The following is a 23,809-nucleotide window of genomic DNA, read 5'->3' as shown; positions in this document are numbered from 1 at the left end:
GCCCCATTCTCTTACCAAAGACCACTTAATAATAATAATACTAATAATAATAACATTCAATTTATATACCACCCTTCAGGATGACTTAACACCCACTCAGAGTGGTTTACAAAGTATGTCATTATTATCCCCACAACAAAACACCATGTGAGGTGGGTGGGGTTGAGAGAGCGATTTGGAGACTCCCCAGCTCACTTCACCTATTCTGACCCCCTGTATTACACAAACACTGAAATTCAGATATGAAAAGATGACCTCTTTTAAAGTAGTGGAGAAAGGAGTTTTCAGTCTTCAAAATGGCAGAATGATTTAGGCAGATACCTACCTTCTAGTCAGCTCTCTTTCCCTCTGGAAATACTCAGTATTGTCCTCTGACATTTGGGGATCCAATGAGTTTGAAAGATCCTCCAGTTATTGCCCGTCTCCTCCCCTCAGATTTCTCCATAGTAAACGCTGGGAATATTTTGTAGCTTATTCAGGTAAAAATAAATGGATAAACAACATCAGTAGTGTCTCTTAATACGATGAAGAATGCCACAGGGAGGTCAAGAAGCTTCAAAGACTGAAAAGATGGATGTGTCTGCGGCTTGAACCTTGTTCCCCTACCCAGCTAGTCATTTTTGATCACACAGGGTTTAGGCTGACTCAGCCTAGCCTTTGAGAGCCTGGGTTTTTCAGCAGCAGTCCTGAGCAGATGCCAGCCTATTGTTCCCGGCTATTGTTTCCTAAAAGACAACATGTACTAGAGATGAGAAACAGGAAGCAGCCCTTCATCCTCCTCAGGGTGGATGAAATTTTCCACATTCCCTGTGTTGATGTCATTGTGTTAAACAAAAGTATCTTTTTTCTTCATTATCAGAAATACACAGAACGGTTAGCTCACTGGAACAAGTGTGACAACACTTCAGTTTGAAAGCATTCGGCATGATTATAAACTAGGGTTTCAGAGAACTTACTTTGATTTATACACGTGCAGAGAACGGTGTGTTTTTGGGAAGACGGGGGTGGATTTTTATTTTTATACTAGTTATACATACGGATAGTCAAGTTCAAGGGTTCATGTTTTTTTTTAGCCTTCATCACATACCAAAGATCAAATTTTAATGCTGCTTCTTAATCCAGAATAACATTCAGGTTCTGTATTTACAATCACAAATAGAAATTAGATTTCTATTTCTTAATTTCAGATTTCTGAATTTCAGATTTCTATTTCTTAATTTTAGATATCTTGATAGTGTGTGTTTATTTAGTGCCAGTTGGGTGTAGTGGTTAAGAGTGCGGGACTCTAATCTGGAGAGCTGGGTTTGATTCCCCACTCCTCCGCTTGAAGCCAGCTGGGTGACCTTGGGTCAGTCACAGTTCTCTGGAGCTCTCTCAGCCCCACCCACCTCACAGGGTGTTTTGTTGTGGGGATAACAATAACATACTTTGTAAACCTCTCTGAGTGGGCGTGAAGTTGTCCTGAAGGGCTGTATATAAATCGAATGTTATTAATATTATTATTATTTGCCACCTTAATTGCAAATACTGTTTATCATGTCATCCTTCTGTGGAGTCCATGGTTCTCCCACCTTCCATTTTTATCATGTGAGTTTGGTCTGACTGAGAAAGCAACTGGCTTAAAGTCAATCAGTGATCTTAATAGCTGAATGTTGACTCCCCGGTTCTAGTCCAGCACTATAACCACTGTACTACAGTAGCACCCAATTGTGAGTTAATAGCAAGACTAATTGAGACATACAGGAAAGTGATAACCACTTTGTTTGAAGATTGTGGCCAGTTTCCTCAGTGGATCCTCATTGGCTTCAGGGCTCCATCTGACCCACCTTATTTCTATTGATTTGAAAAAATGCCTTATCCATTGGTGGTGCTATGCCAACAAGAAATAATAATGAACTAATTACAATGTGTGTGTTTTTTAAAAAGGTGTGTCTACATCAGTTAGCTAAAATATTATGGACTGAAAGATGAGTTCCTTTTTCTTAAACACTTGCAAGAAATATATAGTGTCTTTAAAAGCCAAACTGCATGAGCCAGTGAGAGATCTGTGAATGAATCTCCCACTTCATAAACTTTAACCAGAGCTACTGCAAAGTTGGAGGGGTTCCAACCTCCATATGCTCTTTACAATCTGAATCCCTCTCCAACAGATGTTTGGTTTGTAGTGGAAATCATACAAGAAAATTTAAAAATAGGAATAAATAAGAAACTTTGAAAACTACCAGAACAATCAAAATTAACCCAGCAGCACAGGACCCGGTGAGAGTGGTGCTCTGAACCAGCCAACAAGAAATGTGGGCTGGGGGAGCAGAGGTCTATTAAGAGGATGTGACAATAAGGTTGGAAGTGGTGAGAGAGGGAGGAGATTTTGAAGGTTTAGTTTTCACAGGAGAGTAGATTAAAGACTGCATACAGCTGAGTGCTGACTGTCCTGGAACTGACAGGATTACTGAATTATTGCTGGTTGCTTTGGATTAATTATAATGTTGTTACCAGGCTGTAACATGCCTGCATGGGAAAAGCTTTTTTTACTTGGGCATGTACTGTTTAAAACCTAACATCTCCTTGTTATCAGTGTTATTTACTTTAATTTTTTTTCTTAAATAAACAGTTTAAAAGTAAATCACTTGATATATTTATTTATATCCTCACCTTTCTCCTTAATGGGGACTCAAAGCAGCTTACAACATCATTTTTCCCATTTATCCTCACAACAACATGCTGTGAGGAAGGTTAGGTTGAGTGGGAGAGACTGACTCAAGGTCACCCAGAGAGCTTCTTGGCAGAATGGGGATTCAAACCTGGGACTCCCAGATCCTATTCTAACACTCTGACCAATTATACCTCATTAGGTCTCGTCCTTGTCCCTCTGTTCTCAATCCAGGCTTGGGTTGATCAATAGCTAGGCCCAGATTCTAACCCTTTGAATATTTATTCCCACTGGAAATTTCTCAGAGCAGTGGGGAAGACATGGGAATCCCTTCCCAGTAGTCTCTAATTAAATTATAGAGTTATTCTACTGGAAGATCCTGGTATAGGAGAGGCTGTCTGAGCTACATTGATTTGGAATCCCCGAATGATAACAGATTATTTTATAAAATATATGGGCCCCCCAAGTCTTGTCATGCATTGATGAGAAGAAAATTCTCATGAGAAAATTCTCATCAGTCATGTAAAACTGGTAGCATTGCTTTTAAAAGAGCCAGATTCACGTAAATGACATGAACTTTAGTTGTATGTTAGTATATGTCTACCATGCAGTCATTTTTTACTGTAATATTTCTTTTCATTTCTGCAAGGTTGAATACCACCCTTTCCAAAGGCCTCAAGAACTAGTGGATTACTGCCGGAGCAAAAATATAGTTTTTGAAGGTTACTGTCCACTAGCTAAAGGTGAAGCCCTTAGTCATCCTAATATAGTTCAGCTTGCAAAGAAATATGGCAGAACTCCTGCACAGATCTGTATTCGCTGGAGCATACAGGTAAGTTTTGAAGTTACCAAAATTAATTGCTCTCATTTTTTAAAACAATGCACTAAATATTGGTTGTGGTCCCCAGCTTGTCCTCAAGGCAATACAGGGCTTCTTCTGTGGTGGCAGCACCTTGCCTGTGGAATTTTTTTCCTCTTGGCTCCTATCCTATTCTCTTTTAGACACAAGGACAAAACATTTCTTTTTTACACAAGCTTTTTACCACACTAAGGGGCTGATCTTTATAAATTGTTTTGTGGTCTGCTTCTTGCTTGAGAACTGTCTTGGTTTTTAAGCTGCTAAATGCTTTATGCACTGACTAGGGATATGGGAAATTTCTGCATTTGTACAATCATGTCCAAGCTTGACTTGCAGAATGGTGGTCTAGCTTGTGAATTGCACCTGTTTTTCCTTCCCTCTGATGTTCATTTTAAAAAAAAAAAACAGACCTCAGCAATAAAAAAATTGGTTCTGTTTATCCTTCCAGAATCGCATTGTCACTATTCCAAAATCTACAAAACCAGAAAGAGTCCAGGAAAATTGTCAGGTAAGAGCAAAATGCCTTGTGCTAAGTATACTTGCCTTCTAATAATATTTAATACTTTGAACTTGACTTTCCATTGCTTTATTTTTTGTGTGTTAGATCATTTCTGTAAAAAAAATAATAGTTGAATTACTCCAATATAAAATATAAAGTTGGTTGTTGTGGGTTTTCCGGGCTGTATTGCCGTGGTCTTGGCATTGTAGTTCCTGACGTTTCGCCAGCAGCTGTGGCTGGCATCTTCAGAGGTGTAGCACCAAAAGACAGAGATCTCTCAGTGTCACAGTGTGGAAAAGATGTTGGCAGGTCATTTGTCTCTACTCAGGAGGGGTGGGGTTGAGCTGAGTCATCCTGTAAGAGTTTCCCAGGGTGTGGAATGCTAATGGCGGGAGGCTTCAGTGTATCCTGAGGAGGTTCTTTTGCATATGGATTGGTGCTTGATGTGCTAATCTTCTCTGCAGGGCTATTGTCGAGTATAGAGTGTTTTGTTAGCCTGGTGTTTTTCAGAACTGGAAACCATGCTCTGTTCATTCTTAAGGTTTCTTCTTTCCTGTTGAAGTTTTGCTTATGCTTGTGAATTTCAATGGCTTCCCTGTGCAGTCTGACAAAGTAGTTGGAAGTGTTGTCCAGTATTTTGGTGTCCTGGAATAAGATACTGTGCCCTGTTTGAGTTAGGCTATGTTCAGCCACTGCTGATTTTTCAGGTATCCATATGCAAAAGAACCTCCTCAGGATACACTGAAGCCTCCTGCCATTAGCATTCCACACCCTGGGAAACTCTTACAGGATGACTCAGCTCAACCCCACCCCTCCTGAGTAGAGACAAATGACCTGCCAACATCTTTTCCACACTGTGACACTGAGAGATCTCTGTCTTTTGGTGCTACACCTCTGAAGATGCCAGCCACAGCTGCTGGCGAAACGTCAGGAACTACAATGCCAAGACCACGGCAATACAGCCCGGAAAACCCACAACAACCATCGTTCTCCAGCCGTGAAAGCCTTCGACAATACAAATATAAAGTTAGTGGAATTTGAGCAAGCATACATGTAAAAAAAGTAATCTACAGCACCAAAGTGTCACAATCACAGCAACAAGGTGTTAGGAAAAAGGTAAAGAGTCTACTAGCAATCTATGCAAGAACTTTTTTTTAAAACTAAACGAAGAGCATAACACCTTATTGAGTCCTAAGGAGATAATTCCGTAGCAACTTGCACATTTTTGTTATAATAGTTATAAGTGATTAACAGTGATTCAGTCTAAGCTAAAATTTAATTTTAAAGGAGGAACGTTTGTATAGTCTTAAAATGATAGAGGTTGAAGTACAGGTTTAGCTAAACCAGTTTGGTTCAGAGCGTGGGACTCTAATCTGGAGTGCCGGGTTTGATTCCCCACTCCTCCACTTGAAGCCAGCTGGGTGACCTTGGGCTAGTCACAGTTCTCTGGAGCTCTGTCAGCCCCACCCACCTCACAGAGTGTTTTGTTGTGGGGATAATAATGATATACTTTGTAAACCGCTCTGAGTGGGCATTAAGTTGTCCTGAAGGGTGGTATATAAATCTAATGTTGTTGTTGCTGTTGTTATTAAACATTCAAAGATTAGCCTCTGTCTCTGGGAGATCAAAGGATAGAGTTAAATCTCAAGTGTAGAGTTAGCCAAACTTAAAGTGGAACAGACTTCTGTAGTTCCAAAGGAACCCATCTGACCTTTAATTGGCTTTAATCAACTATAGTTGCAGTTTTATTCAGTTCGCTATGCTGAATAAACTTGGGGCTGCAACCTGTGTCCTGTTACCCTAACTGGCTACATCATAAATGGGGTCTGGGGGATGGAGTGTGAGCTAGCCTCAGATACATATTTAGAAGTAGCTCAGGAGGCAGCCCCAACAAACAAAATGTTGAGAGAGGGAGGCAGTGAACCAAGCAAATTAAGCGCATATGCAACTGGATCAGCTGGGCAAGGAAGGAGACCTGGAAAATGAAGTCCTTCCCTCAACATAGTAAGCTTAAAAACAAACCTCAGGTAACCTCACTGGACTTAGCTTTTTGAAAAATCCTTAAAGTTTAAAACACAGTTGTGAAGTTAGAAGTCAACAGAGATGTGAGGAATATCAGCTATTTTGCGTTGTTTGCCACATGCTGGGTAGAAATAATGGGTTTGTGCTCAGTGCTTCTTGCTCTTAAGTTCCTGAGGTTAGGTGGGTGAAGCTTAGAGAGAAACAGGAAGGTTTCTGGATGAGACTCAGCAATGTGTGGGAGAGGTCCCATTTCCATGCTGACAGTTTCTCTGCTCTTCTGGAGAACGCTGGTCACACAGGCAGGAGGCTATCACTATGAATAAGAAAGAAGCAACCCCATAGTGCTGATAAATTAATACATCCCTGCCTTGAATATATGTATGTGTGGGTTGGGGTTCTGACTATGAGAGATGCAATAATTAGGAACGTAGGGTGATGAGTTTGTGATGAGTGTGTTGACACTAAGGTGACTCACCTGCCTGCAAAGACATCACATGCTGTTGAGATAAGCTGATAGATAATATGAGTGAAGAGTAAGTGGCCGTGACACATCTCACAAGATATGGCAGCAATTTTTGAGATCCAAATTAAGGTGGCTAGATGATAAATGGACATCCAAGACTTCCAATGAGAAATTTCCATTTATGCCCAAGATCTAGTATGAGATAGCAACATTATTGAATTACTCAGGGATTATAAATCTTGGTTCAGCCCTAGTTTTGCGGAACAAACGATGTCCACCTTAGAGAGGCACCTGCATTTGAATGACATAGTGAACTGGAATTTGATCATACTGAGAAGTATTGCATTAAGCACCATAAAGGAAGGGAGATGGGAGGACATGATGGTGTACACAAGCAAAACCAAATTCTATTAAGTATTTCCCCAAATAGCCAAAAATTGTAGGTAGCTGAGCTGGTTGACAGAAAAATTCCAAAAACAAAAGTTGTGTAATATTCCTTTTTTAGGACCAACCAAATTATCACAAAATGTTAAAAGCTTACTAAATTCTCAAGGACCAAGATGGCTCCTTACAATCTTTATCTGTTTTGTAAGCATTCATCCTAATGAAAAGTTCTAGAGAACTCATTGTTTTGTGATAGCTTGGTCAGTTCTAATAAAATATATTACTCAGCTTTTGGTTTTGATATTTTTCTGTGGACTGGCCACAGCTTCCTACAATCTTTGTCCAAACTTAATTTAGGAATTTGCTACCACAAGATGTAGTCACTGGCTTAGGTGGTTTTAAAGAAGGACTGGACAAGGTCATGGAGAAATTACCTACTAATGATGGTGAACTATAATAGCTATATGGAATTTCCATGTTTTGAGGCACTGTACCTTTAAGCATCATTTTCTGGCAAGCCAATCACAGAAGCAGGTGGTTGTTTTCTCATTCGTATTTGATTATTTATTGGTGGAATCACTTAGTACTTGCAGTCCTAGTTTTCAGACTATCTTTACTTCTTCTCCCCCCACCCACAGTTTTAGGGGGGAGGTGCTAAGGAGGCGGTCTTGGGAGGCAAAATTCATTGTAGCCAAGGTTATCAAGGGAGCAAAGAATCTTCTCAAGAATATGCCAGGTGTACACAGTGCAACAGAAGCTGCACATCTGATGTTGTGGTGGTGACTGCCTGCATCCATGCACGTAGCTTACAGGAACTCCCAGCTCAAGATCCCAGGCGAGGGAGGCAGACAGACAAGGAAATGGCCTTTGACCATGTGACATCTATATTCCTCCCTCTCTCCTTCCTTCTATGACTATGCTTAAACTTAGAAAGCTCTAGGGAAGAGGCTGCCTTATAGTCTGCATCTGTCCTTCCCCAGAAACAGTTTTAGCAGTTCTACATGCCAACTGGTGTTTCCAGCCAGCTAACCGTATGCTTCTCACCTCTTGGCCAGAGAATCCCCCTTGGTCCAGAATCAACTTTGTATTTGTGAGAGAGTTCATTACAGTTCTCTCTCATAATGCTAATTTTATGAAGTAGTTTCAAAAGTGTAACAAGCATGTTGAGCATCCATTTCATTTTTTATTTTCTTAACTTCTTTCATTCCTTTTTGGCACATTTTCCTGCTGCATCAGCTGTGATGTATGCAGTCTTGGAAGCTGCGGAGGAGGATGAGGAGGATTCCATCAAATCAGATCCCAAAGGGGAAAAATGCTTGTTATTAGCCTTTGTTCCTAGAGGTTAAAAATCCCACTTTATAATGTCATAATATCTTTTTTTATATAAAGAGAAACTATGTGGGAGAGACAGAGGCAGACATTGGCAAACCCCCTCTGTTAGTCTCTTGCCATGAAAGCCCCACCAGGGGTTGCCATAAGTCAGCTATGACTTGAGAGCACTCTCCACCACCACATGTGGGTGAGCACATATCACACCAGGCCAGACATGAACTCAGGCGAGAAATAGCTTAATTCAACAATTCTGTTCATTGCATCAAGCCATGCAATGTGTGAAAGGTTAAGCCTCTTCCAGATTTCCTAAATGTATAGGAATTTGAACTTGGGTTACTTTTATTCAGATGCAAGACTAGCCATTGCACCACATTAGTTCATAATACAAAATCCTGAACAGAAATAATACTTTGGGACATTAGTCAAAATTGTGGAACAGGCAGACAGTTTCTTGTTTGGGTCTGCTTTCTGCTAACTACATATGCATTCCCCTTAGGTCTTTGATTTTTCATTAGTAGAAGATGATGTTGCAATTCTAAGTGAAATGCATGATGGGAGACACGTTTCCTGGGATCCAACTCCAATTGATTAAATGCCAAGGTTTGGATTTTTTTGTTCCTTGTCAACAATCAATTTCTGTGCTTTGGTTAAACTGGCTGTTTTTAATTTGCTTGGAAATCTTTACAATACGAAAACACTTGGCATCATGAGCTCTATTTGCCTCTGTTTTTTAAAAAAGTTCTATAGTATCATTTATTTTATAAAATTTGTACCCACCTTTCTGCACTCACAAAGGCCACCAAGGTGGTTAACAAATTAAAACATCTATAATAAAATTATTTTTAAAATCATTAAAACCAATTAAAAATTAAACCATAGCTAAAATATGTGCAAAGACATAAAAAACAACAATTAAAACATTGGGCAGGAGGGATCACTGAGGGAATGCAAAACAAAACAGTCTTCACGTGCTGGCAGAAGGTGACAACAGAAAGGGACAGACAAGTCTCCCTGGGGATTTGTTGCAGTACCATCACTGAGGTTGATACTTGCCTAGTCTCAAAATATAGGGGCATCCAAAGCAGTACCTCTAAAGGGTAGGTTCATAAAGGGGTAGGTTGGTCCCACACCATATAGGTCTTTAAAGGACAACACCAGCACCTTGAATTGTGCCCAGAAACAGATTGGGAGCCAGTATAGATGAGTCAAGACTGGAGTGATGGGCTGAGACTGGAGTGATATGGCCTACTCCAGTCAACATCCTGGTAGCAGCATTCTGCACTAATTGAAGTTTCCAAACTCTTTTCAAGGGCAACCCTATGTACAGCACATGGTAGTAATCTAATCTAGATATAACCAAAACATGCGTCACAGTGGCCACATCTTTCCTGTCCAGGAAAGGCCACAGCTAGCTAACCAGATAAAGCCGGTAAAGGGCGCTCCTGGCCAGAGCTGCCACCTGCTTATCCAGCAGCTTATCCTAGGTCCAAGAGTACCCCCAAACTTCAGATCTGTTCCTTCAAGGGGAGTGCAACCCCATCTAGAACATGTGACATCTTAACTCCCAGGTCAGACCCTCCACTCACCAGTTGCACTTCCATGTGGTCAGGATTACTCTTCAGTTTATTAGCCAGTATCCACTTCAAAAATGCCTCCAGGCACTTGTTCAGGGCTTTTGCAGCCCTCTGGGATGAGCCAGGAGCACAAGATAGAGCTGAGTGTTGTCTGCATATTGATGACAACACAGTCAAATCTCCAGATGACCTCACCCAGTGGTTTCAGGTAGATGTTAAAAAGCATAGGGGATAAGATGGAACTTTGCAGGACCTCACAGGCCAAAGGCCAAGGGGCTGAACAGCAATTCCCCCAACTCTATCTTCTGAAACTGACTCCCCAGGTAGGACTGGAACCACAGTAGAACAGTGCCTCCCAATCTCAGCTGGTCCAAGATGGTATTAAAAGCTGCTGGGAGGTCCAGGAGAATCAATAGAGTTGTTCTCTGTCTGTCTCCTGTCATCCATCAGGGCAACCAAGATTGTTTCAGTCCCATAACCAGACCTAAAACCAGATTGGAAAGGATCTAAACAATTTTCCTTATCCAAGAATCCCTGCCTACCACTACAAGTTCAATCACCTTGCTCAGGAACTGAACATTTGAGACTAGTCAATAGTTATTGAGATCTTTTGGATCCAGGATAGGCTTCTTTAGAAGTGGATGTGCCCCAGCCTGTTTCAAGGCTGGGACAACCACCCCCTATCTTAATGGAAGCATTAACTAATAGCTATGTCTCAGACCTAGTCAGCCAGTTTCCCCCCAAGCAGATATAAGCAGCCAGGAAGGGTAAAGGTCATCCAAGCAGGAGGTAGGCCTCAAACCTCCAAGGATCTTGTCCACAGACTGAATAAACTGAAAAGTATCCCAAACAGCTGGACAAGTTCAGCACCCTGGCACCATCTGACTCTGTCACTGCTAATGTACAGTCCAAGTTGGAACAGATGTGAGAGATTTTATCTGCAAAGATGCTGAACAAATGGTTACAGTGAGCCACTGAGCAGTCCACCACCTCCTGCAGGACAGATCCCAACAGGCCTCTCACTACCTGACCACCTGGAAAAGGCTTACACTGCAAGGGGCTGAGCTTCTTTAGTGTATGAGAATATGATTCTAATGTGAAATGAAATACCATGATGCCTTGAAGTTCAGTTGTAGAACTTGCTATTTGGGCATAATCGTAGAGGCTGTTGGCTGTGGGAAATATTGATAGGCAAGCTTTATCCTTTCTCTGTTTTTGAAATCCCCAAATCATCTCAGCCTCACTAGGCACACTGAAACATACGCAGGTTATTTGAGGGCTAATGTTGTAAGAGAGCCATACATAGTAGAATCTGATGTGTGGAGACCTATGAGAAATTCACAGGGAAATTCCTTTACTGGTCTCTGATTTGTTTTCTGGCTTCTGACACCTGCATCCAGCCACCTTCCTCTACCCTTTCCTTCTGTACCTTACTTATTCTCCCCCCCTTTACCCCCCGCACTGGTCCCAACCACCTCGTATCCTCCTGCTGCTCCCTCATACTGTGAATCTTTGGGGAGCATGCCTGTCTGGATTCTGTGTATACTGAAGCCTGACTTCAATGTCATGATCATGATCTGGCATAGTATGTAGCTACATCATTGTGTGGTCATTCCAAAGGGGTTACTGCTGTTAGTAAAAGCAACAATATTTATCTTATTTATGACAATCATCAAGAAAATAAATAAGATAATTAAGGGGGGAAGGTAGGATGCAGAGGGGACAGGAAAAGGTCATCTGTATAGTAGGTTAAATACAGAATGGCTGAACTGATGGATCAAACCCTTGTTATTTAGAACAATTTATGGTAGGATAGGTTCATTGGAGGCTATTAGCCAGTAACCCTAATGGAGGGTCTCCTTGTGAGTTGGGGATTTAGCATTAAAGGAGATGCAGCAAGAGAAGGTAACTGGAGAATCTGCACCTATATATACCGTGATTGTTCCCTTAGAGAACTCTCAAATAAACAGGCAGATGTTCTACAGGAAAGGTTTCTTTATTAATAGAGAAGTAAAAGGCAAGCAAACAGAAAACACACACAGCATACTCAGAGCTAAGAAAATAGTGAGGAAATGGGTAAGCAATTTTGGGGGAAGGGTGATATTTACCAGTCTCAGAGAGGAGAAGAGGTCTGTGGAGATGCAGCAAAATGACCTGCATTTCATGGAGGAGGAGGAGTAGAGGGAGCTCAAATAAGTTTGGGGTGCATGGATGGGTTCCAGAACACACATACACTGATCACATGGCTTGAGAGCCCAGTTATAGTGCAAAACATACCCTGGAGCAAAACCGACGTCTTGCTTCCAGAAAACAATACCTTAATGTTTTGTCCAGAGGTGGAACAATAAATTGGGAAAGGTGCGACATGACTGTCTGGGATGGGATATAGGTAAAAATATTGCTTGATGACCTGGTAAGTATTGGATGGGAAGGCTATCAGGTTGACTGAATAGCTTGATTAGGTTAGATAGTTGGGAGGAAGCACAGATGGGTGTTGATGAGATTTAGGCTGGGAATTTCCTCAGGAAGTCTTGTTATCTCTGCTGCTCTTCAGAGAGTTGGGGGCCACCAGTCAGTTATTCCCCTATGGCTCATTTCTTGGTAACTTTTCAGTCTCCAGGCCCCCTGGCAACCATGCTGCCTTACTAGGCAGTGTTTTGTGCTTATGGACATTGAGGAAGGGGTTTATGATATTTCATATCCATAAACTGCTCTTTTAGTGTGAGGGAGAGGTCTGACTGCTAAGAAGCCATGATGGCTAAATGGGATCTCCATGGTAAGAAAACAGCATACCTTTGAATGGCATTTGTTGGCGAAAGCCCTAGAGGCAGGCTTTGGTTTCTGTATCCATACTGTGATCTTTCCAGACCATCTGACTAGCCTGTGTGGAAAACAGGATGCTAAACTAGCTAGACCATTGGTCTGGTCTTGAAGGGCCCCAATTTAGGTGGAGGAGGATTAATAAGAACTAAAATTGATCAGTGCTATAGTCAAAACATTTATCCATGGTATTTCTTCATATGCATACAAATATGCTAAATCTGGAAGATATGTAACTCTGCCTACAGTGTTTGAAGAAGTATGAGCTTTCCAAGCCTTTAGGACCATTTATTTAGCTGCTTGGGCTGCCCATTTAGCCAACGTCAATTGTGACCTGTTCAAATCCATTTCAAAGCTAATCTGATAAGCAACCTCTTCGCTGGTTGCAAGCTGTTAGGGAGCACTGCAATGTTGTATTGGTCAAAGGCAAAATTAGAGAAGATGTTTTTACAGTACCTCTCCAGAAACAAGAGAAGCCATCCAATATGAAGCATTCCTTTCATCCATCTTATTCTTCCCGCACATACACCACAAAAGGAGGATGCCAAACCAAAGTTGCAGTATTCCTCCAAATCAAAAGACAGCATTGGAAACCAGCAGGACTGTAGTAAGAAGCCTGTTTTCCCCTCTGCCGGCCTGGATGCTTTTCCTCTGTGACCCCAGAGGAAAAAAAACTTTAAGCATTTGCAGACATCTGGAAAGAAATGACCTCACTTTGATAAATTCTGCGAAGAGAAGGATGGCTACTTCTTCTCTCATGTGCCATTGGATTGGTTCATTACCTTTCTATGCTCAAGGAACACTGAGGCCATCCAATGTCTTCTGGAGATTATGGCCATAGATGAGTATCAAGCAGCAAATAACATTTTATAGAAGTGGGTTTTATCTTGTTCACCTTGTTGTGGGGGGGGGGGGGGCGGGAATCAGGAGACACCAGAACAAATTAGACCTGAAGTGAGAAAACACATTTGAAGCAGAGGTCTTTGGGGTGGAACACTGGCATTCCATCCTGCCAATGCTGAGCTGAGGAAATATTTTAACTTTGAAGCCTACTTCGAAGCACATTTCCAGCCTCTTTGTTTTTGGCACTTCCTGCGTATTAGGTATGGGAATGACTTGTGTCAATAACTGGCTTTCCATTTGGCTTGTTCTCAGTCCTGTGGGTCTTCTCATAGCCCTAATAGATCATCTTTGGGCAACAGGAGACTTTTTAAAAATCTCTGCCTAGATGATCTTTTGATCCAAACCCCAAACTTGACTCAAGGTCTTCAGAATATTATTACCATGATTCAAGCGCTGAAAAATACATTTTTCAGGTTAATAAAGCAGCTGTCTTTCAGCTGTCTCAAGGAATCCAGCACCTGATAGTCTTTATAGATAGGTATCTAGATAAAGTTTATCTTTCAGGGAGGGAATCTTCATCACCGTGGTGTTGATATTCATTGAGTAGATCTGTTTCCTTTCCTGTCCTGTGCCAGTCTTCTGGACATTATTATCTCCAGAATTGGATCATCTGCAGATAACGGCCTGAATCCATTCAAATATGTATTCCTGCAGAAGTTCACAAGTCTCTGCCTCTCCTAATGGACTGAGAAGAGCTATCTTGGTCAGGAATCTCATTGTGGAGCCTGCCAGGCAGTGGTCACAGACCTACCTGCATGGGGAGCCCTTTTCCAAAGCAGCATAGATTTAATACCACTTATTGGCTCTCACATGTATTGGTCAGGTGCTAAGCCGACCAGTGTGCTCTCATTCCTCAAGCAACTCCAAAAGTCTTCTTCAATGGGCAACAAAGCACCCATAATACCAAAAGTCTTCTTCAATGGACAACAAAGCATCCATAATAGCAAAACATCAGAAAGGGGAACTCAATGCAAGAGTAGACCAGCCATGTTAAAGGTCAGTGTCATGGGCTAAATCAAAAGGTGTTTATGCAAATGAAAACCAGGTTAGGAGATACTGTAACTTCACCACCAATTCAGTTAGAGATAGCAAAGTTGAGAAGCATATACCAAGATAAGGGTACAAGCCGAGAGGATGTCCTGCAACATGCTAACCTGCAGGTCTGCCATTCTTTTCTTGCTTTTCCCTTGAATTTCAAGACTGTCATGAAGATGAAGGAATAGAAAGTGGACACAACCTTCATTTTTCTAGGCAAGCCTGATTCTCCTGGTTCTCTAGTCTAATCGCTCTTTACTGGTTATACCTCTTCATCCTTAGGCACAACTATTCCATCCGACTATGTGAAGCAGACTCTGATAGCCTTTGGGTGCCACCCAAAGAGATCTCTGCTGGTCTATACTTTTGTAATTTTCCCCACTAGACAGCTTTCCTTAAATGTGCAGCTATTTGGCAAAGATCTTGTGCAGGGCTGCAGTCAGCGATGTAGTCACTCTTGGATTTTGTTGCAGCTTTACTAGAAGTTTATTTAGCTTGCATATAGGTTAGATTTTAAGAGGTTAAATGCACTGGGGACCCACACTGTTACGGAATCCTGTAATTAAAAACATAACTTAGAGTTTCTATAGTGCGCAGATAGGGTTTCTGCAGGCCCGTTTGATTATCGGCCTGGCGTTTGGTCATGCTGGTCTGATATTTTAGGAGTTCCTGTGTCTAGAAGGGTATGGAAAGTTTGATGGTGATTTATATTGTTTTTAGACTTCCTGGAGTAGTTTTCCCAACGCTGTGATGTTTTAGTCATATCATAAAACAATATTCCTTGTTTTTTATTGAGTCCCAGCTTGTAACTAGCCGGCATTGCTGTTTGTCCCTGAAATTTAGTCACTACACACTTTTAAATTGAAGACCCAGTTTCTTCCCCTCAGAACTTCTAGAAAATTCAGAAAACTTTCCAAAGGAATACCTCAAAGTTCATCTAAAATAAATGTATGAGACACTTGCTATTGAATTATGCCTTTTGCAACCCTCCATCACAATATGGGACATTTTACATATTACACAAACTAATTTTTTTTCTTGGTTTGATCTATACATGCTGCAAAATCAGGTAGGAGAACCCTGAGGTGGTAGCGTGAACTGTTCCATTTCAGGCCACAGGGGAGGGTGCTATTTCTCTATATGAAAGCACACCATATATCAGGGGGCGGGGGAACTAGCCCATGAGAGAGAAATTCTAGTTCCACTTGATCCCTGCTGTGCTACTAACTTACCTGTAGGAAGTTGTTTACATAGATAACATTTAAACAATGATTCCCCCCCCCACTCCCCTGTAGTCTGAAGTGGTACAGTCCTTTCTGCCATCTCATTCAGACCAGGCTTCAGAGTGTACTCTGCAGAGAGAGTGGCAGCCAGAGCTAAACTCCCAGACAAGTGCATGATTTTTTTTTTTAAGCAATGTATCTAAAACATATGAGGGTCTTTCGGTCTGTTTTGAGAGTGAGAGAGTCTTCGCTCTTTACATAGCAATTGTGTTTTCCATAGTTACACACAATAGTCTCCCTCCCACAGTAGACTCCAAGTATGATGGGTAGGTTGTGTTAGTAAATGCATGGAGGCATGATATGTGGATCTCCTGTCCACATCCCCTCAGCTTGTATTCATCAAGTGATTAGAAATGCATGCATACCCTTCACGTTTGGATGCTTGCCAGAGCCACAGATCCTGTTCCCATGGTAAAGGAACAGATGGGTGTGCCCTCTCCTGTCATTCTTGCCATGTGACATGTGATGTTGGTGCTCCCCAGAGATGCCTGTAGTTCCATATGGGTGTGGGAGGAAGGAAATATCACACTGTTCAGCTCTCTACATGATGTTCGTTCCCTTTAAGAGGGAAGAATATTGTGGTTTTAGGTCTTGACTGAATATAGGCACCGGGTGCAGGGGGGGAAGCACCCATGTGACGTGAGACTGGTGAAAGGAGTGCGCAGCCATTCACCCATCACACAAACAGTCTCTTTGGCCCTTGTAAAAACCAGGCTTTTGTATTTACTGTGCTTAAACACCAATGTAGCCACAGCAAAAAAGATAGCCACATAAAGAGTAAAGTTGCTGTGAGCTTCTAGAACAGAACACATGAATATCTACAGCCATCTCAAACCCCTGCAGAGTAAAGTATTGCTACAAGCTGGACCTAACTAGCCACAACAATGCACCTTCTCAACTTTATAAGGTGATTTCAGGGCCTGGAGGGGGAGGATGAACAAACTGAAATCTTTGCATAACCACAGGTGTTAATCGCACATGGAGATTATGTGAAAGAGGCTGCTTTGCTCACACACTTCCTTTCTAAGAACAATTACTGAAAGTAACAGTTGTGCTCTGATTTTTTTAACAGCTCCTTCTTGGCTCCCCCGCCCTTTGCCTGATATTTGTTTGACTTTCCCAGCGTGCAGCAGGGTAGGGGGGTTTTGAGTAAATTTGCTTAAAGCAAGAAGAAAATGAGTTCACGTTTTCTCTAGTACTGCAGCATTGAGACAGTGGTTTGCTTAGAAGTCAGTGTAAATTTTTCAGTGTTTTCACATGGTAAAATTTGCCCCCATCACACCCAGTACTAGGGCTTCATTCACCATGAAAATGGTCAGTGCTTCCTTCTCAGCTTTGTAGCCCCCAATAGCTATTGCTCCTCTAGGGATAAGAGGGGCTATGAGGGATGGAGGCTGGTGCAAAACTGCACTGTCCATGGGCAAAAGTAATGCAAGGAACAGGGTCCTGGTTGTGTTGGCAGATGTCACTGTCACTGCAAGTTAAGTAAATTTATAGAAATGAGGTGGGGATGCTGGACAAATATCTGAGATGCTCACTGCAGACTCCTCAGGTTTGCTCCTGGAAAGGAAGCATGCCTAGTGGCAGTGGCAGCAAACTAATATGTCACAGAAAATGATGTAAAATAATAACAATTTGGGGAAATTCAGTTGAATGTAGCCGAATAACAAATGGAAATGGCGTTGGTATTCTTTTTCCCTCCTTAAACCCTTAAAAAGTAAATATCTAAATTAATGTTAGTTTGTCTTTCACAAATGTTTGTGAATTGGTGGTAAAGTTACAGGGTTTTTAAAAAATTGCCCATGTCTATATTTTAACAGCAGCCGAACTCACAAAATAAAACAAGTTAAACTTTAATTAGGATGCGGATGAAGGGACTGGAAGAATTGCATTTAATTTCTGTTGCATGGGAGCAATTAGAAAGTTGGCTACCCTAGAATTAGATAAGTTGCTAAGAGATTTACATTCCTTAAAGTGCTCTGTCAACCTTGCAGATAAGCCACAAAAGTAACCTGCCTGCCCATGCATACCTAAGTTAGTTCTCTGTGGCACATCATCTGTCCTGAAAGAAGAACAAACTCTGTTCTCATTTATGTAAACCTCTGCACTTTATGATCTAGAAGCAGTGCTTAAACGCAGAGAGTCTCTCTACATGAGAAGCCTCAGCACATGTCCATCAAGTGTAGGGAGACGCAGTGTTAGTCAGAAAGCGTAGTTTTAAAAGACAGAGCCAGCGGAGACCACTCCTCAGAGCGTTTGTTAATTTCATCTTCGCCTCCCACAAAGGTTCTGCCAATTTCACCTCTCCCATCTAAACCTGTGTGGGATCACAACCAGAGGGCAGCGAGGAATGGAAATGGGCTGGAGCAGCCTTCCAGAGCCCGACTTGGGCCTGGAGAGGTTACAGTGGGCTAAAGTTTCCCTTCTGGTATTTCACAGCCCCTTCACACAGCTCCGGTGTATAGCAAAGCTTTTGCCCTGCTGCCGGCTATGTAAATGTAGGGAAAAGTCAGGGCAATTATGTAGCTCAAGTGTGTCCCCCCACCCCAACATTATAAGTAATCTGAAAGAGGAGGGTAAAAAAGAGGAAGATGTTCCTCAGTTATGTCAGATGATACTGCTTTCAGGATGTGCATGAGCAATGCTGAAATCCTGTGAGCAAGAAGCAAAAATGCTGCCAAGGGAATTTTTTTTTAAAGCAGCTGCTAAAGATATGCAAATTGAAAATCAAGCGCAACCTTAGATTTCCACTTAGCACAATGGCAATTGCTTCCATGACTTTTCTCAAAATATATTACTCCAAGGAAAAGTAAGGACTGCAGGATATCCATTTAGTATCAATAAAAGAGAGTGAATTTCTTTTGTTAGACACTTGATCACTTTCCCCACTATTCCAATTTGTCCAAGGTTACAATTCTATATGTAGTTAATAGGGAAAAAGTCCCACTGAACTTTAGGAGACTTCTGAATAAATACATATGCAACTGGGATGCACAAGTAAGTGTTTTCACAAGCACAAGATGTGCAATTTAAACGTCACCCACATTAAGCAAAAATTGCATTCCAAAGAGCATATATTCAATTTAACCAATAGCTTTCATACAGTGTTGTGCATTGTTGTCAATTATATGCTATAAACAAAAATTAATGCACTAGAGCAGGGATTCTTAGAGCACCTTTATGTGTACCAGAGAGGAAACAATAGAGTTACTTGTGCTGTCTCCTTCACATGTTTAGATCATTTATAAAGAAATATATGCCCCATAGATCCTGGGGCAGAACATGTGTCCCTTGCAGGGGCTTAGTGTATCTCCTCTTTTCCAACAAAGGCTTGAAATGGGGTATTAGGATAAACAATTCTCCCTCTTTATTTTATCTGAAACATCACAAGTGGCTCTTTTGCATATTTTGTGTTAATTATCTAAGTTTATGAAAAGCTTTGGCCTTCAGCATATGCGACAGGTGCTCTGGAATTAAATAGAGGCTTTCCAAGATGAAGTCTTTAAAGGCTTCTGGGGCTGCGTGTTGTCAGCATGTTGATGACACCCAGCTCCAAAGTGCCAGATGACCTCCCAGAGCAGCCACATGGGGTGAGATAGTAGACCCCTCAAGGTCCTGAGATGACAGTCAGTTGTAGCCCTCTTTCCCATGTGCTCTAGCTTTCAGCCTGCTGTCTTTAACAGGACTTACATGGAGAACTAAATCAGGCTTCTTCTGCATCAGCTGTAATTTGACCCAGTCTGGGAGCTGCTCTGAAAGCTTGGCTTTGGTTATCTATATAAAGCCTCTCACTTGTACCACTGGGTTTTCTCGAAAAGGTCCACCCTACGTAAGTTTGCTATGGGTTTGGCTTCTCACTGCAACTGCCAATGGCGGAAACAGTAGAATATGTTAGAATTTTGAGCTTTTTGGAGCATGGCAAAGAGAGAATTGGGAAGAGGCTGACATATACTTTAACAGAGATTATAACATATGTGGTTGCTTAACCTTGGCGTTGAAAGAAGCTCTGAGTCCTGGTTCAACTTCCATTCTGCCCCCTTGTCTATTTAAAATTAGCTGTGTATATCCTGAGACGCTTTGAGTTTGCTGAATTTTCGAGTCTCTTGCCTCTGAAGTGATAATTGCACTTACTATTTGTGAATGCTGTGGTTTTTCTGAATCAAACTAACATGAAGTATCATTAATGAAACATTCAGGGGAACCAGTGGATGGAAACCTGAATTTGGGGCTCAACTTAAGTGTTATTCAAATGGAAACTAAAGAAAGTCACTGCAGTTGATTGCAAACCTTTCTTAACACAACCCAGCAGTAAAACTGAGAGTGTGTTTATGCAGATAACTGAAAATGAGCTTTCAGAGCACCTTGGGTCAAATTGCAGCTGATCAACATGTAAGCCTTAATCTAGCATCTTTTGTAAGGACGCTCTGATTTGTATGAGAATGGAAGCCACTTTGAAATAATAAGGAAAACAAACAAAAAAGTACAGGGGAAGGGTGAGGTTCTTTCTGTTGGCTGCCCAGCTAGAAAGTTTCCTGTCTCATTTTCCAAAGACTCTGTGTGTGTGTGTGTGTTCACCTTTTCTACTTACTTAAATACCAGCTTGCTTATTAGTTGAGTGAGGCAGCTCAGACCATCCAGCTGAGCAAGGCCAATGATAAAATGCACACACAAGGCATTTCTGACCAGTGATTGCAAAGCACCAAAGATACGACAGCTCCTTTCTTTCCCCACAACTTAAGCTAGAAGATAATTATGTCACTGCTATATAGGCAGTAAACAGGCTGCGGTAATTACAAGTTCAGGATTCCTCAAAGTCAAAATACATGCACCACTAGCTGGGTAGGCAGTGGTAAACACCAGTCTGTTTCCCTTTAAAGTGGTACCACAACATCACTTTGACAGGAAAGCCAGTGACGTTAACCCTATCTTTTTCAAAGCATTGCTCTCAGGATGAAAGTGCTCTTGCTGATATAAACGTGGTTTGCAAGTCTCTCTCTGCACTTCTTTTAATATCTGAGCAATTGGACTCTGATCCCCCCTCCCCGCCCCGCAACATCCTGCAATAAGTTTTAAATGGTCTTGCTTTTATGGCTCCAGCAAGGCTTTGGTTTGGAAGGCCTTTACTTGATCCTTGAGCACACTTCTGAAGCGTCTGGAAAGTTCTACACCTCTCAGGGAGAATGTGAATATGTTGGCTTTATCTTGTAGTGAGACCCTGTGAAATTAGTGAGGAAAGCTGACCATCTTGCTTGCTCAATCATCTCTACACATCTGCAGTGTCTCACTGTCTCCATTTTTCTGCGCCTCATGTTCCAGGCAATTTGGTGCACCAGATGTATCAGTGAATATCTGCCTTCCCCATCCTCCTGACCACTGCCCACCCACTTACTGATGCTGCCTCCTCATTTTGGCTGCCATTTCTCCCCTCCCTCCTTTTCAAGTCTTGAAGGTGTCTCATCGTGGGTATTCAAAGCAACCTGAACTGGTGCCCAAATAAACTGGTTTTGACATCTGTGTATGCACAGTGCTTGAGGGGCAGGAGCAGGGGGATTTAAACCTCAAAATGTTTTTGTAATTATTTTCTGAAAGCCTAGAAGTTTTACTGGCTTTGCTGAAGTTTCAGACATAGTTGCCTTGCCCTTGACCCTTTTATATAGATTTTGCTATCCTTTGGGGATTACATATAGCAGTACCACCCATGGGATCATGGCCTTGAGGTGATGCCCCAAGCCTACGGAGTGCTGAGCCGAGAAAGCCTTTGTTCTCTTTATATAGCAGGAGTTGATCCAATTTAAAATAATATTTGAGCATTCATCATCAGAGCATAGGCTAATTGATATGGTTATGCATAATGATTGTGTATGGATATAATCTGTTCTATAGCACTTACTCCAGGGCTTTAGAAAGAAAATGCAGTCCTTTATGTTAAAGGAAAGGTTAGATCATATACTTGACCCCTTCTGTTCCGCTACCGTGCTCTCTTCTTCTGAGTGGACTGAGGCTGTTTGATAGACTGGAGGAACTGAACTTCAACCTGAGCCATTGTAAGTTTCCAATGAAAAGTTGTGGGGCAGAGCTGGATGATGGATCTGAATTGTGCATGGATGGGAAGAGATTCACACCATTTTATTTATTTTTATTTCATTTACTTCATAGCCTGCTTTTCTCAGCAAGCATTGCAATAGGATTAGGATTACAAGTTAGAAAAACAATGCAAAAAAGACGTGATATATCATAAATAATGGAGAAAATGGAATTTCAGGCACAGAAGACAGTGCAGTTAGAGCAGGATATAGTAATGCATTAAACATTAGAATAGACTACAGTCCTGTTCCGTTCATGAAGAAGCATCCTCCTAAACCATTCCATCAAACTTTGACTGTATTCCCTTTATAAAATACCCTCCTGAACATCCTTTCCTGTCTGTGGAGTAATAAAAGTGTGGGAGTCTCCCTGGCCGCCTCAGGCATGCCATTCCACAAGGAAGGAGCTGCAACAGAGAATGCATGTCTACAGGCAACTGTCCACCTTACTCATTTTTGCAGGGTGACACCTTCAGTTGTGGTGGAGCATTAAAGTCAATGGACTTACTTTTGAACAACTATTTTCTGTTTCTATATAATGTGCTTTTCAGAATACTCCAGGCTGAGCTATTAGTTTATGGTGGAGGTGTCAGGGCTCATTGAAGCCTATCCTGAAGTGACTTCCAAGATGGCTTTATAAAATAATTTTTTAAAAGTAAAATGAATGACTTTTCTATGTGATTTTTCTGACTTTGTCTCCATGGGGCTACATCCAGGGCTCATTTCGAGGGGAAACGCGCAGGAATGCAGTTCTGGCAGTTCCCCAAAGAAGTCACATGTCAGGTGGCCCCGCCCTCCTGACTCTTAGCCATTTTGGGCCCATTTTGTCCTGGATTGGGGCCAAAATGGCCCGGATCAGGCCTCTGATGGGTGGTGGATCACTCTCCTGCTCAGCAGCGGCCTGATCCTGACCATTTTGGGCCCCTTTTTGGCCATTTTCAGCCCCCGTTTGCCATTTCGGGCCCAGTTTCGACCTGAATGGCCAGGATTGGGTCCAAAACAGCCAGGATAAGTGGTGCCATGGGGTGTGGCATATGCAAATCAGTTATGCCAATGAAACATTTCCAGTGGTGGCAAGGGGCGTGGCATATGCTAATGAGTAATGCTAATGAGTTCCTCCGGCTCTTTTTCTATGAGATGACCCCTGGCTACATCCCTGCCCTTTATTGTACACCTATCCTATTCTACAACTGAAGGAAGGGTACAGACTTGTGGGTAACATAAATGTCTACAGCTTTATTCAATATATTGAGCCAGTGTGGTGTAGTGGTTATTTATTTTACTTCATGTATAACTTGCCTTTCTTGTTGACTCAAAAGCTGATTACAAAACATAAAAAACAATTCGCATGTTGGATGCAGATCTGGGAGATCCAGGCTTGGATACCTACTCTGCCATGGAAACTGACTGGGTGACCCTGGGCTAGTCGCACGCTCTCGGCCTAAGCTCCCTCACGTGGTGGTGGTGGTGGTGGGGATAAAACAGATGAGACGATAATGAAGTATGACACCCTGAATAGAAGGACAGGATAAAAATATACTAAAAATGTGTTTTACAAAATACAGAGGGGGCTTAATTCAGGCAGTCCACCTCTTACAGTCTGAATACTTCTGCTTGTGTTTAAGACGGAGATCCTGTTCCTGCCCAGCCTTCTCCCTTGCTCTGTATCCAGGACCAGTTTTCCCATTCACCTCCTCTTCCGAGCCTGCTAAGTCTGGATGGGGTGTGAAATAGGCCTCAAGGTGATTCTGTCCCCAGGATCTAAGGGGACAATTGGCAAATGCCTTTGTTACTTACTCTCTAAGGGATGCCTCATGTGCTTGCTAATATTATCTACCTTGTCAGTTTTGCTGCTGTGGCCTGTCTAATGTGGCCTTCAGTTCCTTGAACCTTTGCCTCTCA

At 42.0% G+C, this 23,809-nt stretch overlaps 1 protein-coding gene across 2 annotated transcripts in view; it reads left to right on the top strand.

Annotated features, from left to right (window-relative positions):
- Nucleotides 1-23,809, top strand: part of LOC129331143 (uncharacterized oxidoreductase ZK1290.5-like) — a 98,187-nt gene that overhangs the window by 69,340 nt on the left and 5,038 nt on the right. Inside the window, exons 5-7 of one of the 2 annotated variants that reach the window (XM_054981523.1) lie at nt 3,300-3,482; nt 3,958-4,017; nt 8,706-8,809. In XM_054981523.1, coding sequence (XP_054837498.1) covers nt 3,300-3,482; nt 3,958-4,017; nt 8,706-8,801 — 339 coding nt within the window. In that variant the 3' untranslated portion in view covers nt 8,802-8,809. The remainder of the gene's footprint in view (nt 1-3,299; nt 3,483-3,957; nt 4,018-8,705; nt 8,810-23,809) is intronic. The other variant, XM_054981522.1, reaches the window with a different exon arrangement.

Source organism: Eublepharis macularius, chromosome 5 (assembly GCF_028583425.1).
Source record: "Eublepharis macularius isolate TG4126 chromosome 5, MPM_Emac_v1.0, whole genome shotgun sequence".
Lineage (NCBI taxonomy): Eukaryota > Metazoa > Chordata > Lepidosauria > Squamata > Eublepharidae > Eublepharis > Eublepharis macularius.
The sequence above is the reverse complement of the archived record's forward strand: the minus strand, read 5'-3'. Positions and strand labels throughout refer to the sequence as shown.